Source organism: Mchenga conophoros, linkage group LG9, assembly GCF_057382185.1.
Source record: "Mchenga conophoros isolate Kocher_MC1m ecotype Shallow Benthic linkage group LG9, M_conophoros_male_GT1.1, whole genome shotgun sequence".
In the NCBI taxonomy this organism is placed as follows: Eukaryota; Metazoa; Chordata; class Actinopteri; order Cichliformes; family Cichlidae; genus Mchenga; species Mchenga conophoros.
This window is the reverse complement of record NC_140534.1, coordinates 27,754,487-27,780,305: the sequence shown is the minus strand read 5'-3', so window position 1 is coordinate 27,780,305 and position 25,819 is coordinate 27,754,487. Positions and strand designations below refer to the sequence as shown.

At 42.1% G+C, this 25,819-nt stretch overlaps 2 protein-coding genes across 4 annotated transcripts; one reads left to right on the top strand and one right to left on the bottom strand.

Annotated features, from left to right (window-relative positions):
* Nucleotide 1: 1 nt before the first annotated feature.
* pcyt1ba (phosphate cytidylyltransferase 1B, choline a) lies at nt 2-13,049 on the top strand. Of its 3 annotated transcripts, none has more exons than XM_085287333.1 (8): nt 2-147; nt 6,308-6,407; nt 7,746-7,862; nt 7,967-8,118; nt 10,264-10,342; nt 10,426-10,568; nt 10,846-11,034; nt 11,355-13,049. In XM_085287333.1, exons 1-8 carry the CDS (start codon nt 7-9, stop codon nt 11,577-11,579), a joined length of 1,146 nt encoding a protein of 381 aa, XP_085143459.1. In that variant the 5' UTR covers nt 2-6; the 3' UTR covers nt 11,580-13,049. The 3 variants fall into 3 exon arrangements, with proteins under 3 accessions (XP_085143459.1, XP_085143460.1, XP_085143461.1); XM_085287334.1 differs by lacking the exon at nt 2-147 and adding an exon at nt 798-1,192; XM_085287335.1 differs by lacking the exon at nt 2-147 and adding an exon at nt 1,215-2,401.
* A 988-nt stretch (nt 13,050-14,037) lies between these two features.
* pdk3a (pyruvate dehydrogenase kinase, isozyme 3a) lies at nt 14,038-25,388 on the bottom strand. Its single transcript, XM_085287332.1, has 12 exons — nt 25,057-25,388; nt 22,684-22,825; nt 22,469-22,540; nt 21,845-22,029; nt 21,658-21,747; nt 20,885-20,962; nt 20,586-20,662; nt 20,351-20,452; nt 20,133-20,240; nt 19,889-20,002; nt 16,678-16,802; nt 14,038-14,881 (listed from the first exon to the last, which is right to left on the bottom strand). Exons 1-12 carry the CDS (start codon nt 25,157-25,159, stop codon nt 14,800-14,802), a joined length of 1,278 nt encoding a protein of 425 aa, XP_085143458.1. The 5' UTR covers nt 25,160-25,388; the 3' UTR covers nt 14,038-14,799.
* Between the last annotated feature and the right edge of the window lie 431 nt (nt 25,389-25,819).

Here is a 25,819-nt window from a genome sequence, read left to right as displayed (position 1 = left end):
AGTCATATGTCGGAAGTGACGACAGAGCGCCCAACCAATAAACTGGCACGCTATCTCACCTCTGTCCGCAAGGTGGCAGTGTTGTACAATCCCTACGGGCTGCGCCCTATCTTCTCCCCTTTTTACCTGATTACATTTATCTGGCAGGTAAGTGTGTGTGATTACTGAGGTCTGGCGCGATGTGGCAAACAGAGCATGCGCTGAAAATATATTCACAATTTCGACCGTTTTCAGAATTTACACAGAAACCACGTTTATGTAACTTAAAGAAGTTTAAAATGCAAATCAGAGAAAGTTTCTGAGCAAAAAATTTGTCAAAAGTGGTCTCAAAAAGTCAATTTATATGATATTAGCCTAAATATTGTATGAGGTTCAAACGAGTTTATAGTGACTTTTTATTTCTTTTTATTTAATAAAATTGCATCGCAATTTGACTAAAAGAAACAAAACAAGAACAATATAAATTTATAAAACAAAAAACTTTTAAACCATTCTATAAATCCGGGGATTTTTAGAACTGGGGCCATTATTTTGCCCTGTTTTTCAAAGCCTGGCTACCCCAGTGAAGCTGGTTTCCACAGCAACCAAACCGGTCCATGGAGAGGACAATAGATTCCTGTCCCAGATTGGGGCCACAGAGACACAGTGCGTCCAATAATGAGAACACAAAGCGTGTTTTGTCCTTCATTCACACAGCTTATTTTGGCTTTCTATACATTAAAAGACAGTGATTACTCCGCCAGGTTCCGGAGGACTGCACAGTACACTCCAGGTTAGAAACGCTCTTTGTAGTATTCATCTTATTTTTGTCTTTACAACATTACGCTTTTTCCACTTGTTCTCATTAGGGTAAGAAGTTGCAGATTGCATGAATTAGGCCGTTTGCTGAGGTACAAATCTGAGGAAGTCTACCGTAAGCTCTGCTATATCGACTATGGCCCACAGTTGTCGCTGCTCATCAGCGCTGAGCAGCTGATACGTCCTTTGGTCAGAGTAGACAAACAGCTTGCTGTTGCTCTGCTGCACTTTTGCCGCTGCGCAGCTCACTCACTTTATAAAGAGCAAAGCAGAGAAAAAGTGAGTCTGATTGTGATATTTTGTTTGTTCCGCCATGGTGAAACAACGACGCGTCAGAGCGCATTCCTCTTGCGCACCTGTCGCGCCTTTTTGTCGCAGAAGAGGATCTCTAAAGGTAAGACATCCCTATATAGACATTAAAATAATTGTTCCTTTATGCGCAATTTATATGCCTATTCCATTTGTTGACTTTTTTTCTTCTTCTTTTTGGTGAGGATTTGCGGGGGTAAGTTTTGCCCGTTAGCTTGGAGGGTAAACTTTTGTGAGTGGTCGGAATCTAACCCTAAAGAAAATGCTCCAAATATTAAAATACGACGGTCATATTACAGTCAAATGCACTGCTGTACTTTATAGGTGCTTGGTCTACCTTAAGTTATGCAATGAGGGATACTAAACTAGTCAGCACAGTTTTTTTTAGCTTCTTCTTTCCCACAATCGTGTTTGTTTACAAATCTCACACAAAGATAAGCACATACACTAGACACGTGAAAACCCACATACATCTATTTAAATCAGTGTTTGGCGGATAACGGTGCCACTCAGTGCCATTTTTCACTGATGGTGCTATGGCCTGCTCAACCAATCCTCACCGGGTATACTGGCGGTCCTCTCTCATTGGCTACCTCATGGAGCTCTCTCTCCTCTTTTCCGTCGCCATGGAGAAAGCTCCTCAGCGCGCAGAGATCGTTTACGCAGACACAGATTCACTCGCGGCTCGTGAAAAGATGCCAGTGTGATCTCTTAATTCATCTCCTCACTGTTTTGGGTTGAATCTGTGCTCATTTGTTAGTACACAGTAATAAACAGACAGGTCGTGCCAAATATGTTTTCCCATGTGAGGATTTCAACATAGAGTCAAGCAATCAAAAGAAGAGTGCTCTGGTGTTTCCCCGTATACCCTAAAGGGGCACCCCTGAGCAGACAGGGTTAAAAGCCTTTTAACTCGGAGAAGTGTTTTATGTTAAAGCTTTAATATGGCGCAAGACTAACGGGAATATAACTGTGTTTTAACAGACGGCGCTTGGCGCTTTTTAAATTGCTATTAAAACGCGGAAGGCAGATTTTTTTATTCCAAAAAATAGTCAGAGTGAGGCCTCTGCCATGAGTCTGCGTCTCTGCAGCAGAGAGGATCAGATGAGGAGGAGAGGACAGACAGAGAGGCAGAGCGGAGAGTGGGCGGGGGAACAGAGGAAGGAGACAGAGTGGTGAGGAGAGGCATCGTTTCACTGATGCTGAGTCACATATCAGAGGGACCACAGCTGCATCCCATGAGTCTTTGGGAATAATGGAGGAGCTTGAACACACCTGCCCTCATCCCCGAACGGTAGGGCATCCGCGCCTGTGTGCGTTTTCTCGTCTTCCATTGCGCACAGAGTGTGTGTGACAGAGAGGGAGACAAAGGGTCCTGTTATGAAACAGATCCCCTCAGCATGTGGCTGTGGGATATGCTTAGAGTGCTGAGTGGACAGTGTGTGTGTGGGTGTTTCTGAGTGTGTTGCCAAAGGAGGGAAGGGGTCCGTACGGTAGCCAACATAGCATGAACGTCCTGCTGAGGGCGAAAATGCTGCAGCGAGGATTACAGAGCCTCCTATTTTAGGATACTCTTTCTTATCTCTTCTATCTTTTTGATGATTGCTCACCCTGGTGTGATTTCTGGCTTTAATGCTCCTAAAAACTCTCCATTTTGCCTTTTCCTCACCTCTGTCTCCACTCCATCAAGCCATTTTTTCTTCTTGAGAGCCAATCTCATTGTTAGTCTCATGTCCCATGTCCCTGTGGCTCTCTCTTTCCCCCCAGCCTTAATCCTTCTTATGCCAGATGTTCTTTGCTTGTGCCAGAGTGGGCATTACTGAGTGCCTGCTCTGATAGGTCAGGTGCCTGTACCTCTGGTCACTTGGTTTTCAGTCTTTACCATCGGCTGTGTTCAGATGGTGGAGCTCTGTTCTTCCTGGGCCATAGGTGAATCACAGGTGATGAGGTTGCTCCTCCAGTTCTGTTGCAGCCCTGATTTAACTCTAATGTCCTTGAATTGGAAATTGGTGGGTCAGTTTATGACAGGTAGGATTGTTTAACATGACGAACAGCAAAATGTTCATTAGGGTAAGATTGTGCATGCAGGTTGGTCCTCTTTTGCTTTATCTTAAAAAAAATTGCAATCTAGTACAGAAAGAGCACATTGTGATAAACCTTTTAAACTTAATGCTTTCTGGATCATAGTGCATATTAGGAGTTATGCATGTATTCACTTTTAAGCTCTAATAAACACTTTTAACCAACACCTCCTGGCTGTAGTGTTGTCTGTAAGTGCAGTGGAATGAGGAAGTATAGGAAAGCATTTAAAGGAAGAGGTTAGCAAAGCAAAAGTTAGATTGTCAGATTGATGAAGACAGTAGGCAGGACTACTGGGAGGCTATGTGTAGATAATAGAAGAGGCAAAGGAAAAGGCTTGTAGTGAGTTCTATGTGAGGCTGGACACTAAGGAAGGAAAAGGACTTGTATTGATTGGCTAAGCAGAGAGATCAAGCTGGAAAGGATGTGCAGCAGGTTAGGAAGCTCAAGGATAGAGATGGAAAGGTACTTATGAGTGAAGGGATGATAAAGGATGGAAAAAGTACTTTGAGGGGCTAGTCCACACTGTGATTTAATGTATTACCTGCGTAAATTCATTCATATTGTGCCAAAATGTCCAAGGAAAACTTTAGTTTTTGTTGACACAGTATGTATTGGAAACCTTTCCTTCTTTCCTTAAACTCAATGTAATCATTTGATGAAGCTCACATAATACAGAAATTCAATTCAGCTCAGTTTTATTTGTATAGCACCAAATCACAACAACAGTCGCCTCAAGATGCTTTATATTGTAATGTAAAGAGCCTACAATAATACAGAGAAAACCCAACAATCAGATGACCCTCTATGAGGAAGCACTTGGTGGCAGTGGGAAGGAAAAACGTATATTTAACAGGAAGAAACCTCTGGCAGAACCACGCACAGGGAGGGGCCGGTTGGTGGTGAGGGGAGGAAGACAGGACAAAAGAAATGACCACAAAGCACAGCTGTTGCACATAGGCAGGCTATACTGTGCAGCTTATACATGTGCAATTTGAACTCCTTTTTGGGAAAACAAATATTCATCTATGATCCAGCCATGTGCATTTCCAAAGTTAGAGAAGTACAAGCATGCATTCATGTGGCACAAAGGTGGCAAAATTACTTACTTATCTCTAATACTGAGACAGGACCAGTCAGGATCTAACTGTCTACTGTTTGCCTTCGATACTTGTTTTGAGTTCTTTACTTAATGTGTTTAAGTTCGAGGTTCTGTTTGTTTCTTTTATAATTCTAGGATATTACAAGTCTTAGTTGTGGTGGTGTTAAGTGTGTAGCTGTTTTATTTTATTTTATTATCTTAGAGCAGGGGTAGGCAACTCACCTGAATCAAATGCTTAGTTCATTACCAGGCCTTTGGAGAACTTCAAGACATGTTGAGGAGGTAATTTAGCCATTAAATCAGTTGTGTTGAATCAAGGATACATCTAAAACCTGCAGGACACCGGCACTCGAGGCCTGGAGTTGCTTACCCCTGTCTTAGAGTTTTTAATAGAAGTTGTTTTGGTTCTATTATTGGTTTATTAGCACATTTCTGGTGTTTCTTTTTGTGCTTCTCTCTGTTGCATTTCTGTGTTTATGCCTTGGTCCCTCTCCGCTCCCTTCTCTCTGTCATCTTGCTAAGTGTTACTGTTGGTATCTCTCAGCCTCTTTAAATCATTACCGGCTTTTACTTTGAAAATTGTTTTCTTTTGTTTTGCTTCCTGTCTGCCTTCCCTAATGATTTTTACCTGTTGCTGACTGTGTTCCCCTGTGTGCCTCTCCCCCTGTTTCTCATTATTTGTCAGTTTTCTGTCTTTCTTTCATCTTTTATCACATCATCTGTTTGCTTATTTTAGTTTCTTGTGTTTTGAACTTGGATAGCTGCCACTAAAGCTTGCTTTTGCAGTTCATGAACTCTCTCCTGCATTCTGTCTTTGGTTCCACCTTTCTGGTCACTATCAGTCAGCAGGGATAAATGTTGACATTTTGAGTCAGGTGTCTCAAAATGTCAACTTACTGACTTCTAAGCAATCAAAGTTTTGAGATACCTAACTGGAAATTTTGACCAATGCATTAAGTGGCACAAGAGTTTATAAGCTGTCTGTTAAAGGGTATAGTGAGAAAGGTTCATAAGGATACCGAGGTGGGTCTTGATTTGTTACTCAAATTCGAGGTTGGTAATAAAAATTCAGTAAACAATAGCGGCATGTTTCTTTTTTGATTTATGGCAGTGAGGTACTGTTTTAAGGTCAATATAAAATATTTGGCATCATTTTTCCCTTCATTATAATGGACTACTGATGCATACATATATGCAAATAGAATCTGCCCTCTAGCTCTGTGTTTTCTTTTTTTTAAAAATCTATTTACCTTTTTAAAACCCCCTCCGACTCACCTTCTCTGTGTCACGTTTACTGGTTTGTCTCCATGCCAGGCCGGTTGCTGCTCCTGGAGGATACATGTTGACGTCAGGTGCCTGTTTATTCCAAAGAGGCTGAATCTGTCTCCATCCTTTCTTCCTCCTCTCACACTCCCACGGCTTTCTGTTCTGTGCTGACTCCAGGTCCCTTTTATCTGTGTGAATGAGATTCAGCGTTTCTCCTGCAGTTAACAGATGGCACGAAAAGACACATTTTCAGGCGTGCTGCAACACTTTAACCTTGATGTAGCTTTGACACACGCTAACAGGCACCCATATCTCACCTGTGCTTCCTTTCCTAGTGATAACTCTCCTCACCTTGTTGAGTTTGCTGCACAAGTGCTCTTCTTGTTTTGCATTTTTCCTGGGAGGTTTTTGAATCAGTAGCTCTACTCTTTATCTATCTGTGCCGTCATGTCAATGCACACACAGGTTTGCGAAAAGGTAAATGTCTGCCCGCACACACTGACTGATCGATAACACTGAGTGCAGCGCTGTCTGTTTCATGCGCTGCTGTCCCAATAGAGCGCAGACATCAGCTATGATCAATAACTTAATGGAGGTTACAGTAAGTGGGGAAGGGCGTGAAAAAGGAGGCATGCTGTGCATAGCTGAAGTGATAGATGAGTGTGTTTCTCTGCAATGCTTTTGGATGCTGAAGTAACTATCATCAGTCTCCCTCATTCATTCTCTGTTTAACCTGGTCACTCTCTGTCCCAGACTCTCACGGAGCCTGCCATCTTTGCCAATGAGACCAGCTGTGACTGTCGCGCGCCTCATGAGAAGCTCACCATTGCTCAGGCCTGCAAAGGCACCCCAGGTAGACCTCCTGCTGTTTGGTATCCTCCTGTCTTGCGCACAGTCTTCTCCCAGCTTTGATGTTTTCCATTTACAGCATTCATCTGCAACATCTCCTACTGCACTACTCTATCACAATCACTTCTTTTTCTACTACTACTACCACCACTGCTACAGCTCCTATTGCTCTTGCAACTAATGGTTCTGTTCCAAGTGTTTGTACTATGAACTCTCAGAGCAGCTACTACACTCTTACCCCTGATGTCATTACCACCACTAGTTCTGTGCTAACTCCTTCCACTAAATGTGTTGTTGTCTGCTGTTGCCATTTTTACAGCTGCCACTTCCCATGTATTCTTGTACTTGCACTGCTACATTAATTATAGTATGTGAGATAATAGCATGTGTTTTTACAAGATAATTGGACTGAAATGGGCAAGTCATTACTGGTCCTTTTCATGTCACCACCACTGCTGGGGACGACTGAACTTGTAATTAATGTAGGGGTTTAACTACATATTGCAGTAACTTGCTGGCAGTTCAACTACACTCATTACTTCCACAAAAGAGTCTCTTTCTTTCTTTTGTCTTTGTCTTTCTGTCTGTTAGCATGTTATTTAAAAAGGTATGGCTATAAACTGCTCAAACAAATTATTGTAACGCTTTGAAAACACATTAGAAAAAATCATGCTGGATATCTACATTGATGTGGACTGTGTAATGGTTTAGGAATGAAAGCAGGAGGCTAGTCAATTTTGCTGAAGTTTAATTGCACCAACTCACTATGGTACTCAGTAGCTTGTACTCACACCAGTGGCCTGCTGGAGGTCATTTCTTTGGGTCAGTGCTCATCCTGTTCCTTCTGCACTAAGGAGCAGATACCGAGCCCTGTCCAGCTCTTCTAGAATAACTGTCTGTCTCCTGGTATCTCCTGCGTGCTATTGAGGCCGTGCTGGGAGACACCAAACCTTCTGACAATGGCACCCACTGATGTGCAATCCTGGAGGAGTTGGACAACCTGTGCAACCGCTGTTGGGTCCAGGTGTTGGCTCATGCTACCAGCAGTGATGCTGACCCTAGTCGAATCCAAAGCTGGTGAAAAACAGTCAGAAAACGATAAAGAGGAAAAAAATCCTTTGACTCCAAAAGCACTGCCAATTTGATCATGCTCGGAAACATTTAAAAATGTTTAAATGAGTCTCTGTGGCTCCAGATGAAGCTGTGCAAAAGTACTGTAAGTATTCTCCGTTTCTGTGTTTGACTCGAGGCTATATCCACTGTTACTCTAACAGCACACCACTTCACTTATGCTTACCTGTTCCCGTGATGTTGTACTGTTTTTGTGTTTCTGTATTTTCAGTGGACCGGCCAGTCAGAGTCTACGCAGATGGCATCTTTGACCTATTCCACTCTGGACACGCTCGTGCTCTCATGCAGGCCAAGAATCTCTTTCCAAACACCTACCTCATAGTAGGAGGTAAGACAGACCACACTGGTACGGTTTCACCTGTCCAGATTTGTTATTTAATCACCACACCTCACACGAGTTTTATGTATGTCGCTGCTGTGCTCTTAAAACAGTGTGCAGTGATGAACTAACCCACAAGTACAAGGGCTTCACGGTCATGACGGAGCACGAACGTTACGAGGCGCTGAGACACTGCCGCTATGTCGATGAGGTCTTGAGAGATGCACCCTGGACTCTCACGCCTGAGTTCCTTGAGAAACACAAGGTGTGTGTGTGTGTGTGTGTGTGTGGGAGGCGGGGGTTTGAACTATATAAGCTTTAAACTGGATGAAATATTTTGTTCACTAATCGGCTAAGTTTTGAGACACTTGTTGCTCAAAATTAGGATCTTGACAGTTCCTTGGGCTTTAAAGTTTGTGGTTTCAGGGTGAAGTTACCTGAAAGAAACTTACCTGCTCACATTCAGTCAATGGTGCAGGCAGTGTTAGCAATTAAGTTTATTTTAGTTTAGTTTTGCTATTAAATTCAATTATATTTCACTCAGATCTAGTCTAATCTAGTTTAGCTCCTTTAATGCTGCTGTGCTTTGATATCAGAATCAGAATCAGAATCAGAATACTTTATTGATCCCTGGGGGAAATTATTTTTTGTTACAGTGCTCCATTTTAAACCAACATTAAGACAAGACAGACAATACACTAACTAAGAATAGTACAATATATACATATATATACATACATAAGTCACTCATAAATAAATAGTTGGAAAAGAAACATGTGTAGTTGTAGCAGCAAACAGTGTGTTAAGTGGATGCGTTGTACAGGGAGATGGCCACAGGCAGGAATGATTTCCTGTGTCGTTCAGTGGTGCTTTTCGGTAATCTCAGTCTCTCACTGAACGAGCTCCTGTGACTGACCAACATGTCATGGAGTGGGTGGGAGGTGTTATCCAACATTGTCTTTATCTTGGACAGCATCCGCCTCTCCGACACCACCTTGAGGGAGTCCAGCTCCATCCCCACAACATTGCTGGCCTTACGGATTAGTTTATTAAGTCTGTTGGCATCTGCGACCCTCAGCCTGCTCCCCCAGCATGCAACAGCATAGAGGATCGCACTGGCCACAACAGACTCATAGAAAATCCTCAGCATTTTCTGGCAGATGTTGAAGGACCTCAGTCGCCTCAAAAAATAGAGACGACTCTGGCCCTTCCTGTAAAGTGCTGTGGTGTTTTTAGCCCAGTCCAGTTTATTGTCAATGTGTACTCCAAGGTATTTATAGTCCTCCACAATGTCAACACTGACCCCCTGGATTGAAACAGGGGTCAAGTGTTTCCTGGTCTTCCTGAAGTCCACGATCAGTTCCTTGGTCTTTGCCACGTTGAGCTGCAGATGATTCTGCTCACACCACGTGACAAAGGAGTCGACCACAGCCCGGTACTCTGTCTCATCATCCCTGCTGATGCATCCAACCACCGCAGAGTCATCAGAAAACTTCTGAAGATGGCAGGTCTCTGTGCAGTGGCTGAAGTCTGTGGTGTAGAGGGTGAAGAGGAAGGGGGAGAGGACAGTCCCCTGTGGTGCCCCTGTGTTGCTAATCACCTTGTCAGACACACACTGTGGGAGACGTACATATTGTGGTCTTCCTGTCAGGTAATCAACAATCCAGGACACCAGAGAAGCATCCACCTGCATCGCTGCTAACTTATCACCCAGGAGGGTCGGCCTGATGGTGTTGAAAGCACTGGAAAAGTCAAAAAACATGACCCTCACAGTGCTCGCCGGCTGGTCCAGATGGGTGTAGACACGATTGAGCAGGTAGATGATGGCGTCCTCTGTTCCGAGACGAGGCTGATAAGCGAACTGAAGGGGATCCAGATGTGGTCTTACTATGGGTCGCAGCTGGTCCAGGATGAGCCTTTCCAGGGTCTTCATGATGTGGGATGTAGTTTGATCCCCAGGGAGCAAATACTGAACCGCAACTCCCCATCAGTGCATCTGTCAGAGTGTACGAATGAAATGCTTAGAGGAAGAGAACAAACGCGCTATGTGAATGTGTGTAAACGGGTGAATGAAGCTCGAGTGCTTCGAGTAGAAGTATTAGTAAATTTACTATATGTATTGCACACATCCACTTATACAAACCTGTCACCTGTGACCTAATACCTGTAGCTAGTGAGTAAAGTATTTGAGGAGGATGCTATGCTGTGAGTAAGGAAATTTTCTTTACTATTTAGGAGACCTCTAATGATGAGACGCTTGTGACTATCACCCTGAAATTCTGTGTGCAATGATGTGTTCATAACCATGCCATGTCTAACTTTAAGCATGCATATTTTGCCCTTGAAAGACCTCTGCTGCACGTTCACTTTTGTGTGTGCCAACAGTGCGTGTCCTTTGATTGTTCCTCAGATCGATTTTGTGGCTCATGATGATATTCCATACTCCTCAGCAGGAAGTGAGGACGTTTACAAACACATCAAGGAGGCAGGTCAGTGTCTGATGATTAAAAGGACATAAAATAACTGTGTTTTCCACCATAAAACATACCTGCTGTGTGTGTGTGTATATTAGGGATGTTTGTACCCACGCAACGCACAGAAGGAATCTCCACCTCTGACCTGATTACGAGAATTGTCAGAGACTATGACGTCTACGCCCGACGCAACCTTCAACGTGGCTACACGGCCAAGGAGCTTAATGTCAGCTACATCAATGTGAGAACATTTTACTGCACTGTGTTGTATTTCTAAACATCAGCTTAGCACAGATTAATGTGAAAAAAAGCTGATTTTCTTCTTTTGAGAAAGTAACAGGTCTTTGGATATTGTGCATCACAGTTGTATGGAGCTTAATTTGCGATGTGACTACAAAGCTGCGGTGTTGAAAACTGACCTCAGACATATGCTTCCTATTTACAACATTCACAATTTTTGATTTAGGTTCTGGTTCTCCAAAAACGTGGCAATTATCCGCAATATTTTGTGCCTTCAGGAGAAGAAGTACCGGCTACAGAACCAAGTGGATCGGATGAAGGAGAAAGTTCGCACAGTTGAGGAAAAGAGCAAGCATTTTGTTTACCGCGTGGAGGAGAAGAGTCACGACCTGATTCAGAAATGGGAAGAAAAATCCAGAGAATTCATCGGAAACTTCCTAGAATTATTTGGACCTGATGGGACATGGGTAAGTAACTATACAATGCAATGTCAACGCTTACTAAATATAGAAAAAACTTTAAAATACTTAATATCGTTTGGTCACTGGAATGTCTTTGACACATTTTCAAGTTTTATTCCCTGTCGCTTGTACTTTGATGTGATAACAAGTCCAGTGTGGTTGGGCCCAGTCTGTGGCGCCGCTGCAGGGGAGGCGTGATGAGCCGATGCAGCTCTGGTGTGTCAGCCTCCCCTGCAGCGGCGCCACAGAGCGCGCCCCGTCACATTCAGTTTTCTCAGGTGATCTGATTTCCTAACATTTCAATCTTCTTTCCCCTCTCTGTGCAGAAACAAGTGTTTCAGGAGCGCAGTGGTCGAATGCTCTCCTACGCTCTGTCTCCCAGAGAGTCGCCCAGCAATAGCCCTCCCCGCGAACTTTCCCCCCTGCGCTCACCCTCTCCCCCGTCTCCCCCCGCCCGCTGGCACAACGCGCGGCCCTCGCCCCCCACCTCCCCAAAAGGAGCGTCTGCCTCTATAAGCAGCATGAGCGAAGGGGATGAAGACGAGAAGTAGACGGTCACACCAACCCGCGCACGCGCACACTCACACGCAAGCACACCTCACTCACAAACACATGCACACACTCCTCCAAACACTGGCTGACAAACTGAAAAACAGTTACCCTCAAGGATGTTGCAAATATGCAATGCAGACGGTGATCATGGGGAATCTGAGCTGCAGAGCTAAGAAGCCATCACTGTCTCTGTTGTTTCTGGGCAACCAAGCAGACAGGAGGAAGAGGAAGGAAGAAGATGAGGACACAGTGTCAGATTTTGTAAGGACAGAAATCCCGTGCAGCATCTTTGACTGTCCAGCACTGATAGAGACTGTCAAACAGCTTGCTTATAATATCATCAGTTTTGTTTTTTTGTCTTATTATGTGAGATTATCATTTTCTCTTCACGATGCCTAGTTTTCTTGTAACCGGTGTGATAGCTATGCGTGAGTAGGCACAGACTTACAGAAACACCTCGTCTTACATTCAGTTCTACATATTGTCTACACTGAAACTGGTTTCATTCATTTTGTGTAATTTTGTGCTAGTTAAACAGAATTTAAACGACAGACCCCTGCGAACCCTAAGAGTAGCTGAGGCGATGCTTGGATAACGCACGGCCTTTGCTGTTTTAGACCGTGTTCACAAAAACGATCACATTGAAATTCACTAATCACAAGTTACTTCTAAGATATTCATATGAAATTCTCTGCAGGAGCCCAGAAGAAGAACGTATATTGTCAAGTTTCTGAAATGCAGATGATATGTGCAAAAAATCCTAAGCAAAACCCATCAAGATACAGAAAAAAAGACATAAACACAACTTTTAAAGATCACATTTTTGGGTTTTTTTTTTGCTGATTGTAAAAGAGACACAAAATCCAATCCTTGAGGCTTCATGCAACAAATAGTTTGATGAAATAGAAAAAATAGAGCCTTTGTTTATTAACCTCTTGAATGTAAATTGCATTTTTTAGACTCCACAAAGAGGTAATGTTATCACTCTCACATCTAGCCATATAAAAGGTTGCGTCTCACCTGTTAAAGGAAGCACTTGTGGATTTTCACCATTAAAAAAAAAAGCCATGTCATTTTTTAAGTCTTTTTTCATGTTTAGCAGAGATTTCTTTGGCTCTTTGGCATCTGATGTCAGCCGTCCACAAAAACCTGACAAACTCTGACGATACTTGAAATATCTCAAAAATATTAAAGCTCAGCGGGTGAATCGTCAGGCTTGAACATAGCGCTGTTCTCGCTGCGATGATTAGAAATGTACGTTGCTCACATCTGAGCAGACCTCTCTTCCACCCCAACAACACAGTAAGTACCCTATAATGCAACGTAGAGATCTTAATGTCCTGTACGCACTACATGTTAATCTGCACTATATGAACAAAATTTGGGAATGTGTGTCTTTTTTTTATTATTTATTTTAATGTTCAAATGAATCAAAATGTGAATAAAAGAAAAAAAAATGTATAACAGAATATGAAGCAGACTTTTAGACTTTTTAATTGACGCTAAAAAGTTAAAGGTCAATAGAGACTGGGGGGGGAATGACTTTAGTTCAATAGCTGACTCAACTTTGTGCAAATAAAGAGTTGAATTAGTGGGAAATGTGCAAAGAACACTGTTAAACTCCAGTGACGGTCTGTGTGGTATTTCCTACACTGTTACACTTTAGTTTGATATTAAAAACAATATAAAACCCCAATAGCACACATATATGGAAACTGGTGTAGGTAGTGGTCATGTGAAAAAGAAGGTATGGAGTCTTTCACTTCTACTTTTTCAAATATCAGGACATAAAAATAATCCAATCCTTAGCTGTTTTAAAAAATTACGTATGTGAAACAAGATACAACCTATTAGACTGTATCATTATTTCCACCTTCCACAACAATTAGAAGGATAAGTAAGTGTGAAAGCAGAGGTTTCAGCAGTTTTTTTGGTCTGGAGGGGTTTTCTCTATATAAAGAACACCGCACAGCTCAGGCTTGCAAAGCTGCATTTGAACAAACCACAAGACCTCTGGATTTTTCCCATAATAAGCAGAGAAACCCAAACACAGCTGTCAGCACGGTGGTGGTGCGGTAATGATTAGGGCTTATTTTACAGCCACAGGACCAGGACACCTTCCAGTCACTAAGCAGACCATGAATTCATCTGTAAACCAAACTATTATAGAGTCAAATGTGAGGTCACCTTTCAGTCAGTTAAAGCTGGACTCTAACTGGGTCATGCTACAGGATAACAATCTCAAGCACAGCAGCAATTCTACAACAGAATGGCTGAAAACGAAAAGAATAAGTCAAAGTCCAGATCACAAACTGATTGAAATACTGTTGCAGGATATGAACTGTTTAATGTAATCATGCATAATTGCGCCGTATGTGGTGTGGACCAGAATGTTTCAACACTGTGGAAAAAAAACCCCGATCTGGTCACAGCGTGGATAAAAAATGAACACAGCGATTACACACAACAGCAAATCTCTTTTATTGTAATGTTTGACAGTTGGTATTGGAAGTTCATCTCATGCTGAATCACATTATAAGACCATTGTAAAACTTTTTTTTTGGTGTACTCAAGTTGATGTTCCACGGCCACCTCTTATCCAGGAGACTCCAAATGCAGTATTTAAGCTGGATGTACAGTAGGCTGGAAAATACACTCATCACTCCACACTGGCTGCATGTACAGTATATACATGCATGCATACATACATGCTTATGATTTTCTAAAATACTCTTACCACATAGAAGGTCTTTAAACAGTAAACTACTACAAGTAGAAGATCTTCATTTCAATAAATGATGGAAACTGGAAGTATAACTTTGATCAAGATGTGGTTTTTAGGTGACTGGTCAACAACAGGACCACACTGGCCTACACATCAACCACTAACCTATAATGCAGCTCATCCTCTAAGGTAGGTTATTCACAGGGTATCAGCCACACTTGCAGGTCACAAAGGAATTGGCAGTGATGAAATCTGATGGTTAATATGTCGGTTTCCACACCGAGTTTCTCTCTTTACACGTCAGGTGAAGCTAAATGACATGAGAAAAATAAGTCTCTTCGTATTTGCGAAAATCTCCCAACATTTGCTTTAAATAAATCCAGGTTTGAGCCATGACTCATTTAAGTTTTGGTCTTTTTCAGCAGCCTCAAAAAAAAAAAAAAAAAAAAAAAAAAAAAAGAGAAAAAAAAAGTGGATGGATTGATGCACAACTTTCAGTGCCCTGGAGACTCTGCTTCTTTGACCACATTTTCCTCTGCCGACTTATCCAAACCCTCAACTGTGTGTGCCACATGACTTCCTATTGTATAAATAAGGAAAGAAAATCAAGTTAAAAACTTACAAATCACTAAAAGATGAATTAAAAGCAATCACGTGTCAGTGCCAAAAGACAAAAAAAGCCAAGGGAAATTGTGCACAATTGTACAAATAAACTAAAAGCCTGTCAAGTATCTTCTCTTACATTTAGCTTCTAATTCAGTTATTTTCACTAAAGTTAAAAAAAAGCAAAAGCACATAAAAAAAGCAAAACTTTGTTCAAACTCAGAAGACTATGAGGATTAGTAGTACCACAAAATAGATACACGCTGACCCGATGAAGCATTGTTAGGAATAAAAAAGGGCAAAGATGCGAGCAAGTTGCTTATCCACCGTGGCGTGCTGGCAGAACGAAATAGGAAGTGTCGAAATAAAAGCTGTAATCCCACATTTTTTTTTTTTTTTTTTAAATAGTCCAAGTGTGATCCCAGCAGATCCATCGCATTTAGCAAGGGTTTTTTTTTCCTAAGCAATACATGGTGCTGGTGTGGCTGAAAAATGACACGACTGCAGTACTCCTACTGCAACCCTGCGTTTTCCTCCATCCGGTGTTTTGCTGAGAGGACAAACTGACTAAAAAAAAACCCCAAAAAACTTAATTACGATTTATTGATGAGCAATTCAGATTATGCGAGTGCATCGTGGCTACTCAAGCAAAGTCTCTTATGATCATTGGAAAAGATAAAAAAGTAATAATGATGATGCTACTATCATTTGAATCACAGTGAATACACAACTCATTTCCTAAGCATCCGAGAGATGCTCCATTTGTCTGTTAGTAGTTGTTAAATCAGGACAAAGAGCAAATATATTTGATGAGGGTTAGTACCATTTGTTAATGGTCTGCAGGTGGCTGGTTATCCTCTAAGCGTAAAGCTAAACAAAGTTGAGTAAAAAAAACACTCAACTTTTCACTTCTAACATCGTCCCTTTTAAATGCTCTTCAAGTTCCAGCCTTCAAAGGCGGGCTTTTTAAAAACAATAAATATGCCATACGTTACCAGAAGTAAGGCTCGCTGTCTTTTTCATTAAATAAAAACATGACTTTTAGAAGCTTTAAGAATAAAGTGTATGCTTCATCCATTGGTTCCTATTTCCCAAGCTAAAAACGCAGGGCAGCCAAAACAAGTCTCTATGCCAAGGGCACACCGACCTAATTGTGCGTTCAGTGAAGAGTGTATCCGAAAGGAAGGAAGTAAAACCTCCTCCTATTCTAACTTGCACTCAAACTAACCCCTTTCTCCTGACTCTGCCTGTGTGTGGCGAGAAAGAAACAGAACACGAGCGTTTACTGAGAAAGACACTCAATCAGCAGGGGGAGGGGAGCTTATTCAGCTGCACAGAGCAGTAGCCTAGTCAGCAGCAGGCCAATGTGAGTGAGACAGAGGAAGAGATGGCAGTACTGCTAGAAAGTAAACTTGAAGAAATGAAGTTCATCTTTGTAAAGGTTCACGAGAGTAACCAGATATTTTTAAAGGGGTCGGACACTGGGGGTCTTTTAAACCTCGTCTTACAGCCAGTGGTGAAGCCACAACAGTGAAAGCTACGCTGATGAAGGCCATTGCCATTGGGTACCGATATGAGTGGAGGACATCCATCCTTTCAGAACCTTTAGCGACTGGAATGTGAAAGCAGGTCTAATCCTAACCCAGGCGTTTTACCCAAGGGCAACATTTCATCGTGCATGCTCTATGCAGAGTGCCGGCATTTTGGCTCCCTGGGGAAGGCTTTGCTAGCGAGCTGGGCAGAGTTATCTGTTGGCTTTGTATTTGGACTTGCTGGCATCACGTGGCTCTTTGCTGGGGTTGCTCCAATCGTCCGCCTCGGGGCTCGTCTTATAATGCCTCCACGCCGACTTGTTGAAGACAGGCAGACGCTCAAAGGACTCACTGGACAGAGCCTTTAAATAAAGAAACAAGACATCCAAGTCAAGGAAAAGCAACTTTGACTTATCTTTATTAGAGGAGTTATTATCATTGTTTTTATTACTTGCCAAGAGTTGGATGGGTCTAAATAACCGTGAAGCTGGAGATGATTAGCTTAGCTCAGCATGAAGACTTTGAACACTGTTTCTGGTGGCTTCCAGCTTCTATACAGTTTTGTAGGTAATAAAGTGATGAGTCTAAGAAATCTTAATATTTGAAAAGTGATATGCAAGGTGTTTACACTGCTTAAAGTTTTATGCTTAACTAAGCTACTCATCTTCTGGCTTAATCATCACACTTTTTATTTGGGAGGGGTGCCTAGGTTACAGATACACATATTTTGCAGAACATCAGCCTACATACATACATACAGCATGTAGTTAAAATCGGTCAAGTCAGCCTCAATCTGTCCACAGTTAACACACCGCTCGCAATTAACACCACATTTACTCCATCACAGTCAAATACCAGCTTGCAGTACCAGCATAGGCCAGCGAGTATACTGAAACGTGAACTACTAGGTTGATTTTTTCATTAGCACCTTGATGTTCATAGTAGGGGTGCAACAATGCTCGTATCGATATTGAACCGTTCGATACAGTGCTTTCGGTTCGGTACGCATATGTATCGACCAATACAACATTTTTTATTTATTTTATCAACTTTTCTTCTGACGATGCTGTCTGTGTTGAGCGCTCAGTGAATCTGCGTTCGACTACTCCGCCTAGGCTGCACTTTCGAGTGCAAATCCACTGAGCGCAGCGCAAGCTAGCAAGACAGAAGCTAAGCTCGTTGCAATATGGCAAATTGAGCCTCCCCCACCCTCATTCAGATCTGGCCTTTGGAACTATTTTGATCTTCATGTGAAGCATGACTCTGATGGTAAGCTCGTCATGGACAAAAGTAAAACAGTATGTCGGATGTGCCACGCAACGCTCAATTGGTGGGAACTAGTGCATTAGCGCAGTTAGCTTGTTAACGTGTTGAGGCCGTCCAACACTCATTAACGGCGATTTGCTGCGTTATGGCGTTAACGTCATTTTAACGAAATTAACGCTGACAGCACTAGTGGGAACACAACGAATATCACTGCACATTTACACCGACATCATCCTAGTGCAAAGACAAGTGGAAGCAGACAAAAACAACAAGCATTTATTTTGGAAAGAACCATTTCTCTGTAATAAACTCTCTTTTCCAAAGATGAGTGATTTCTCGATCAGATAGATTTTTTATTTTGTTGTTTCAGCAACATTACATTTAAAAACCGTACTTTTGAGTTAAAATATACATTTATAATTTTAATAAATGACAAATTAAAAAGGCATGAACATTTTTTGCATCGAAAAAATATCGAACCGTGACACCAAAGTATCGAACCGAACCGTGAATGAATCGTTGCACCCCTAGTTCATAGGTATCAAGCTATACACCAGATATTTTTACAGTATTTGACTGATTGAAATGAAGACTTTCAGCTTTAGTTCAATGGATTTAACCAAAGTATTGCATTTACTGATGAGGAACCACAGCACCAAATTTTCAGTCTTAAAAATAACTGGACATTTGACAGGCAGGTAGTTTTCAGGTGAAGCCTGTTCTCTTGTTACTCCATGACAAACATCCACAATCAGTTGTACAACAATCTGATACATTCTTAAACAGAAGAAATTCATTGGTCATCATCAAAAGGCCTGAAAGACCACAGAAGACAGCTGACATGGATGACAACAGAATTATTTCCATGAGTAAGAAAAACAACTTTGCAACATCTAACCAAGTCAAGAGCACTCGAGGAGGTAGACGTATCATTATCACAGTCTACAATCAACAGGCGCCTTGAATACAGAGGTTGTTGCAACTAAATGTAAACCTCTGCACTCAAGAACAGGAGGGCTGGGTTAAACAACCTGCACAGATCTGGAAACAACAAATCTTTGGACAGATGAAATCAAGAAAAGCTTGTACCAGAATGATGGGAAGAGAAAAGGAAGAAGAAAAGAAAAAGTTCATGAGGCTCACCGTAGTTCAGGGCCAGCCACTGGTGTTTATTGACAATGTGACTGCTGGTACGAGTGTTGGGATGACCTGTGAAGTGTACGGGGCTATACTCTGCTCAGATTCAGCTCAATGCTGACGGAGCTTCGTTTCATGGAGTAAATGAATCAAAGCAAACTGCAAAAGCATCCCAAGAGTTTCTCAAGGCAAAAAAAGTGAGCTATTCTTTAATAGCCAAGTCAGACACCTGACCTCAACCCAGCACAGCATAACGGTCAGTTATTAAAGACTAAACTGAAGCCAGAGACTGCAGTTGGCTGCAGTAAACTCATTCAAGACTTTTTCTATGGTATCGATTTAAAAGTCATCAAAGAAATCATCTCACACAAAAACCCCACAGTACAGTTCGGCCATCTGCCCAGAACATCACCTTTTGTGGCAGAATCCACAATCGAAATTACAATTCTCCTGACAGATTTAGTAGAACTCGTGATGACCTGATTGGCTGTGTATATGGCTGCCTGGATGCAAAGCCCGTGACTTGAACTTCAAGCTAAAATCCCAGCCTATAAGTCTCTGCATACTCTTTTGACAGCTTCATGCCTGATTAATGAACCCAGTCCCAAAAAAATAAGAGAAAGAACTCTTACTGGCACTGACTGACATCAACTCTAATTTCACTTTTGCTTCGCCTATTTTTACCATAACCAGTTCCATCTCTTTGCTGTCAGCTCTTACTGATGGCAGGTTACAACCCAAGACACCAAAATGCGGCACACAACACCGAGTATCATTTTTCCCCAGTAATCTATCTCAGGTGCCGTTCAAATAACCATAAGATGATCACACAAGTGATGCATGAAATAATAGTAGGGAAAAATCCTGGAATAGGAAAGTTTGAACAGCAGGAGGGGCGGAAATAATCCCAAACTGTGCCAACTCAATCCCAACCAGCACAACTGAGGCATTGTAGAGGTCAAGGGTTCATTTTTTTCCTTTAATTCATCACCAATCTGTGTCATGCCTTACAGATCTTTGCAACACTCAAATTTGAATAGCTCACCTTCAGATAGATGACTGCATCCGTGCCAACTCCTTCCATAGAGTACAGCTTCAAATCCCCTTGGAAATATCGGGCATACAGCCTGGAAATTGGTAAACCGTAGCCAAAACCAGCCTGTAAAGTAAAAAGAAAATTAATGTAAAGTCATACCATATAAAAAAAAACAAACAAACAAACCGCAGGAGCCAAAAGATGCTTTTGATCACAAGGGTCGATATTGATGCGATTATATGGTTGCAGGTACCAGTGGGACAGCTCCTGGCTCCAGGCTCGGTGTCGGGGCAGTGGAGTACATATAGTTAAAAAGACGGTCTATCTTCCTGAGAGGGACTCCTCCTCCTCTGTCGCTGATCTAGACACCAAAAGGATAAGGACAATGGACAAATGGAACAGCTTAAAGACAATAAAAGCTAAAACACCTCTAAATAATACTTTAATGATGCAAATGTGTGTCAAATTTACCTTTATCGAGAGATCCTCTTTACCCAGAGTGACTTTTGTCTTTACTGGTGGTAATCCCTCTTTACTGTTCTCATGAAGCTCCACTGTGGCTCTCATGGAGTTCTGCAAACACCCCAAGAGTTTATTAACTCAGCTCAGCAGCAGCCCTTACAGAATTATAGTCCTGTTACGGATTAATTGCATTTAATTAGACCCGGGCCAGTTAGGTTAGGAGCACTGACACTGGCCTGCCTACCTTAAAGAGCTCAAATAACATGTGGAATAGATGAGAGGGCACATACACCACTTGGATGGGCCTTTTGGGAGCCTTCACTGCAAAGAAAAGGAGCATGAAAACTAAACACACACTAAAAAGCAGCTTCTTTTGAAGTAAATGAGGTGGTGGATCATTACAGGACTAAATCTGGCCCCAATCTGTGCCCACAAGCTCTAAAAAGACCGGGTAACATGGTTGTAGTTTTTGCAGTGCTGTGACTAATTGCAGAGGAGATTGCTTAAACTGCATAAATGCACAAAAGCACAAAGCATTCTTACTGTTAAACTCCTCAATCTTGAGCTCGGGAGCGGCCGAGTAGTACTTCTCACACAGCATCTTGGCGGTGTCGTAAGCATCTGATGGAAGAGGCAAAACAACATAAGTCAGACCACAGAACGGCACACATTTCTGCTCACAGGTCACTAATGCATCTTCTGTCCCTTCCTGAGTCACTGAAAGTGCAGCGCCAGACCCACGCTGCTGAATTCCTTTAAAACTATCATTATGTAAACACCCCGCTCAGCAAAGATTGATACTCTTTTGTTTGATTTGTGTCACTGCAGAGAGCGGCCGATGTGATATAAAACATAGCTAATCCCCGCTTCCTGTGAGAAGAATGAATACATTTGCTCAGTATAACAAAATAAGTCAAACATAGATAGAAAAATATTCCCTCTGACTTGAGTGAGCATGATCATGAGGAATTACAGCATTAGGAGGATGAAGACACAAAACAAATTGTATGCCCAAAATGCTGCCTCTAATTTGATTACATGTAAAGCTTCCGTGTCATTTTGTTACATAATTACAGTGCAAAATATAACATTTTATGAAATCTGGCCTAACAAACTTTACTGGACTGGTATACAATCAGTTCATACCAAGTTTTCCTTAATAACGACTCAGGATCTCACCAAATAAACCTTGAATTTTATATATTTCAGCTGCATTTTACTCAAAATTATTGCTTCATGTTTATTGAGGGTGAAGAATATTTGTCTTTTTAGTAAACCAGGTTAAATCGGTCATGTTAAATAACTCCCAAACTTACCATTGACGACTTCTGCTACGTTGCAGTTCGGATCAATGCTGCCTATGTGTTTGGGATGTGCTGGGTTGGTATCGTTACCAAAAAGGAGTGCTGAAACACAGACGTGTGGATATATAAACTTCAGCTGCACAGACGGATCCCAACGGCTAAACGACATAAATGTTTTGGGGGATTTTCGGCGACTCACTGTGCTGGTTGATGAGCATGCGGAACGAGATGCGGTTGGTGTAAAAGCGGTCCAGGAAATACTGGACGTTGCTGCTGATGAACGGGTCAAAGCCGAACTTCTCCTTGTACTCGATGACCCCCTGAGCCATGGTGGGAACTACATCGTTGTGGCGGTTGCGGATCTCAATCAAAAGCTCCAGGAAACTAAAAAACAAAAAACAAACCAAAATAAAAATCACATGAAAGAAGAAACATATTTTATATGTGCACAAAGAACAAGCCAGAACTTTAAATGTGACCATGATTTCTCTGCACAACGCAGCACAAGAATGAGGATCTGCATTGTTATTTCATTCTCCCTGAACAATTGTTGGAAACATGTTCTCTAAACAGAAAGACCCAAGCACATTCCTGTCTGCGTTTATCAGTGACACATGGCTGTTTAACAGACGGGCATTGTTTTTGTATAAATACAGTGTTACCTGAGCAGTCAGCAGAGATCTATGTGCACTAAGAGGATTAGCAGTGTTAGAGGGACTCTAATCTTAATGACATAAGTATAGAACAGCTGGGTGTTGTAAAGCTTTATTTACTGTACATACAGCGTGCTTATTAATTTTTCATACAGCTAACATCCACTCACTCGTTCAGAGTATGAGGGTCCTCTGGCTTTCTGTTCTCGTAATCGAGCAGCTCCACAAAGCTCTGCATGTACCTGATCAAACAGACAGAGGTCAAAAGGCAACTTTTACACATGCTTACTAACAATATGGCAATAAACCTTAAAACAAGTCCTGCTGCCATAAAGGCTGCCCTTTGGCAGGCGCACAAAGAACATTTCTGGAGGGAGTGTCTTACCATTTTTGCACGAGTTTGACAGAGGGCTGGCTAAGCAGTTTATCGGGGAGAAGGTTGACCTCTCTCATGGTGTTGGCCAGCCGTACGGGCAGCTCCTTACGCAGGAACATGAAGGACGTTTTCTCACATGCATTGTCCCGGCCTGAGGGAAGCAGAAGTGAGAGGCACAGATAAAGCCAGGAATATTTGAACGCTGACAGCAGATTTTTTTTTAAATCGAACAATCCATATGAGACTGAAATACAGAGTTTCAGCTTTAATTTAGTCAAAGTTTTGCATTAGCCATTTATGAATAACAGGTTTTGCGGGTTTTCTTATGAATAAACTACCAAACCAAAATAAACCTTTTAGATAGGAATAACTTTAGCAATCAATCAATGACCAAATTAATAATTTGGGCCACCTTAAAAAGAACAAATGCACTGCAAGCATTCAGCAACACTGAAAAACCTGAAAGACCACAGAAGTCAACTAAAGTGGACGATCGCAAAATTATTTCCACGGTTATGGAAAACTACTTTACCACATCTAAGCAAGTCAATATCAAAATGAAATATAAGGACTGTTTTAAATACTAAGATTAAAATCCTTTGCAGTCAGTGACTGCCTGAAGTCTAGAACCCCTGGAGATCACCTAAGGCTGCGTTTCCTCCCTCAAGATGCTTCAGTTGCTGCTTCTTCTTGAGTCTTTCTGCCCTCAGCTTGGTCTCCAGTAACTAGATTATACTCCAGTAAAGTTTAATCTGACCCTTCTGTTCTTAACATGTGGTTTGCACCTCGTGGTTAATGCAGAACTTCAGTTAGAACCCTTTGAATTGTAGCTGACAGCCTAGACTTGAACCATATTAACTGCTTGATCCATTGTGGTGGTGTAAAAAAGGCAAAGATAATAAAAAATTGTGTCTTTGTCCAAATACTTATAAACTTAACCGCATATGTGCATCTTCCAGTTTAGTTTTCTCTTGCTAATAAATATCAGCTTTCTTACACTTTCACAATCCTGTTTATTGCCATCAATAAAATATCGTGATTAGAGTTCTTTGCTTGCTTTGGCAATCAGAGAGGCTCCCGGTTCACTGGGATCAAGGTCAAATGAAAGACAAAGCTTCATATAAGAAGCTGCTTAAAAAGCAAGTGTGCTGAACTCATCTAAGAAGAGCACTCGGTTTCAATATCCAACCTTTAACCTGATATCTTAAACTTTGCCATCTGACTGCAGCTGTATCCACGTGCGTGCCAACATTAGCTCGAAAAGTTCACGCAGGAAAATTGGCCTGGAAAGAGGGACGGGTGGTCAGGGAGACATTAGAGGGACTGGCGTTTTAGATCTGTTGTGGGGGAACTTAACATAAAGTAGAGCCTTCTAGAGTGTGGACAGTGCTGCCCTGGGGACGACCTCAAAACTCTCAACACAGAAGAGACGATCATGACGTCCAGTGTTAGAACTTGGGATGATCACGCAAGAGGAAACGAGGGAAAAGCTGGGCCTGACTCAGCAGTTTAAAGGGGGAAATCTTGTGAAATGCAAAATGAGGAAGCTTGTGCGTGAGAACACGGAAGCCCGTGGCGACTATCCCTGGATGACGTCTAACGTGCTCCAGAGTGAAACACAGACACCGATATGTTTTGGCTCTCTTGGTGCCAAGCAGGGGTTCTCCTTAAAGCAAACAAGTGCGGCACACTTGCCGTCACGCATTCTACATCCACAGCTGCGAGAACAAATTACGCAACAGACATGCCAGCGTTTAATCAAGAGGCGGATTAAGGAAAGCCTTGAGTGCTTCTGCACCATTAATAACCGTCGTCTTGTGGCACACATTGCGACTGGTGTGATTTCTACATGTCTTGGTGCAATAGAGGGGAACTGAAATCGGGGGGTATTAACCAGAAATACGTTTAAAAAAAACATCAATCTGCAATGACTCATGCTCTAGAGCGACCTCACTAAGACACAAGTGAAAATAAATAAAATGACTAAAGGCTTCCTGAGCATCTTGGCAACAGGAGCAGGGCTGCTGGCCCCTCCACTGCATACGTGCTGCTGTGCCAGTCTGACTGAGAATACCTGCATGCGTTAGGGTGCCTGTCAATACTTGTTTACAACGTAAACAAATCCGCACAGGACAGAGGACCGTCCTCTGTTTATATGTGGCTGCTTCACTGCAGGCGATCTCTACGTTTAACACACCTGACCGTAAGAAAGTCTAATGTTCCCTTCTATTAATAACGAGCCGGGGCTTGCGTGTGACTCTTCAGGTCCACAGCTGCGACTGATGAGATGACAAAAACACACAAAAGGGCCTTCCACCAAATCCTCCACCCTCTACAAGTCATTAAAGTCCTCTAAAGGTGCCAGGCGATGCCTTTACTCACCGAAATCCAAAAACTGCTTGATGGAGAGCGGGGACGGTGAAAATCTGGAGTAATACTCGATTTTGGGGTTGCTGTTTTTCAGCAAAGACCAGAAGATCCTCATATTGAAAGTTTTAGCGATGATGTGCGAGAGAAGAAATTAGGAGAAGGCGGACAGATGCTCGGACGGTGCGTTTCTCCCAGGGGCGGCCACATTTCCACCGGCCACGGCGGAGGAGACGATGCGACGCGACAGAGCCAGCTCCATAAGGTTACAGGATAGGATACAAGCGACAGGAACGGCTTCCTGGATCTACATTGCTGCACGCTCAGCTCTGCAAATCCCCTCGCAGTGACGTGACGACTTCATGCCATACTTTTCAAAGTAAAGAAAGAATGCGCAGTATATTTCGTAATATTTTATACCATCTATAGGGCAACACTGCAAGCTGCAAGGAGGTGTAAATTGGAAAACCTGGCAACAACATTTATTAGTTTTATATAATCAAATAAAATGATTAATATTTATTAAATCAATTAGCATATTGCATATTTCATTTTCTGCACATACTGTATATATTTAATTCTGTATATATGGTACTTATTTATCTATTGTGTTTTGCATGTATTTCTTTAGCACTGATGTGGGTCAATACAACAATTTTGGTGTACTGTTGTGCAAAGTATGACCGTGCAAGGACAATAAAGAGTTAAACTTAAATGGTTTATTCATTTTAACGGATAAAACATTATGTTCTTATACTTGGGATTATTATTTAAAGTC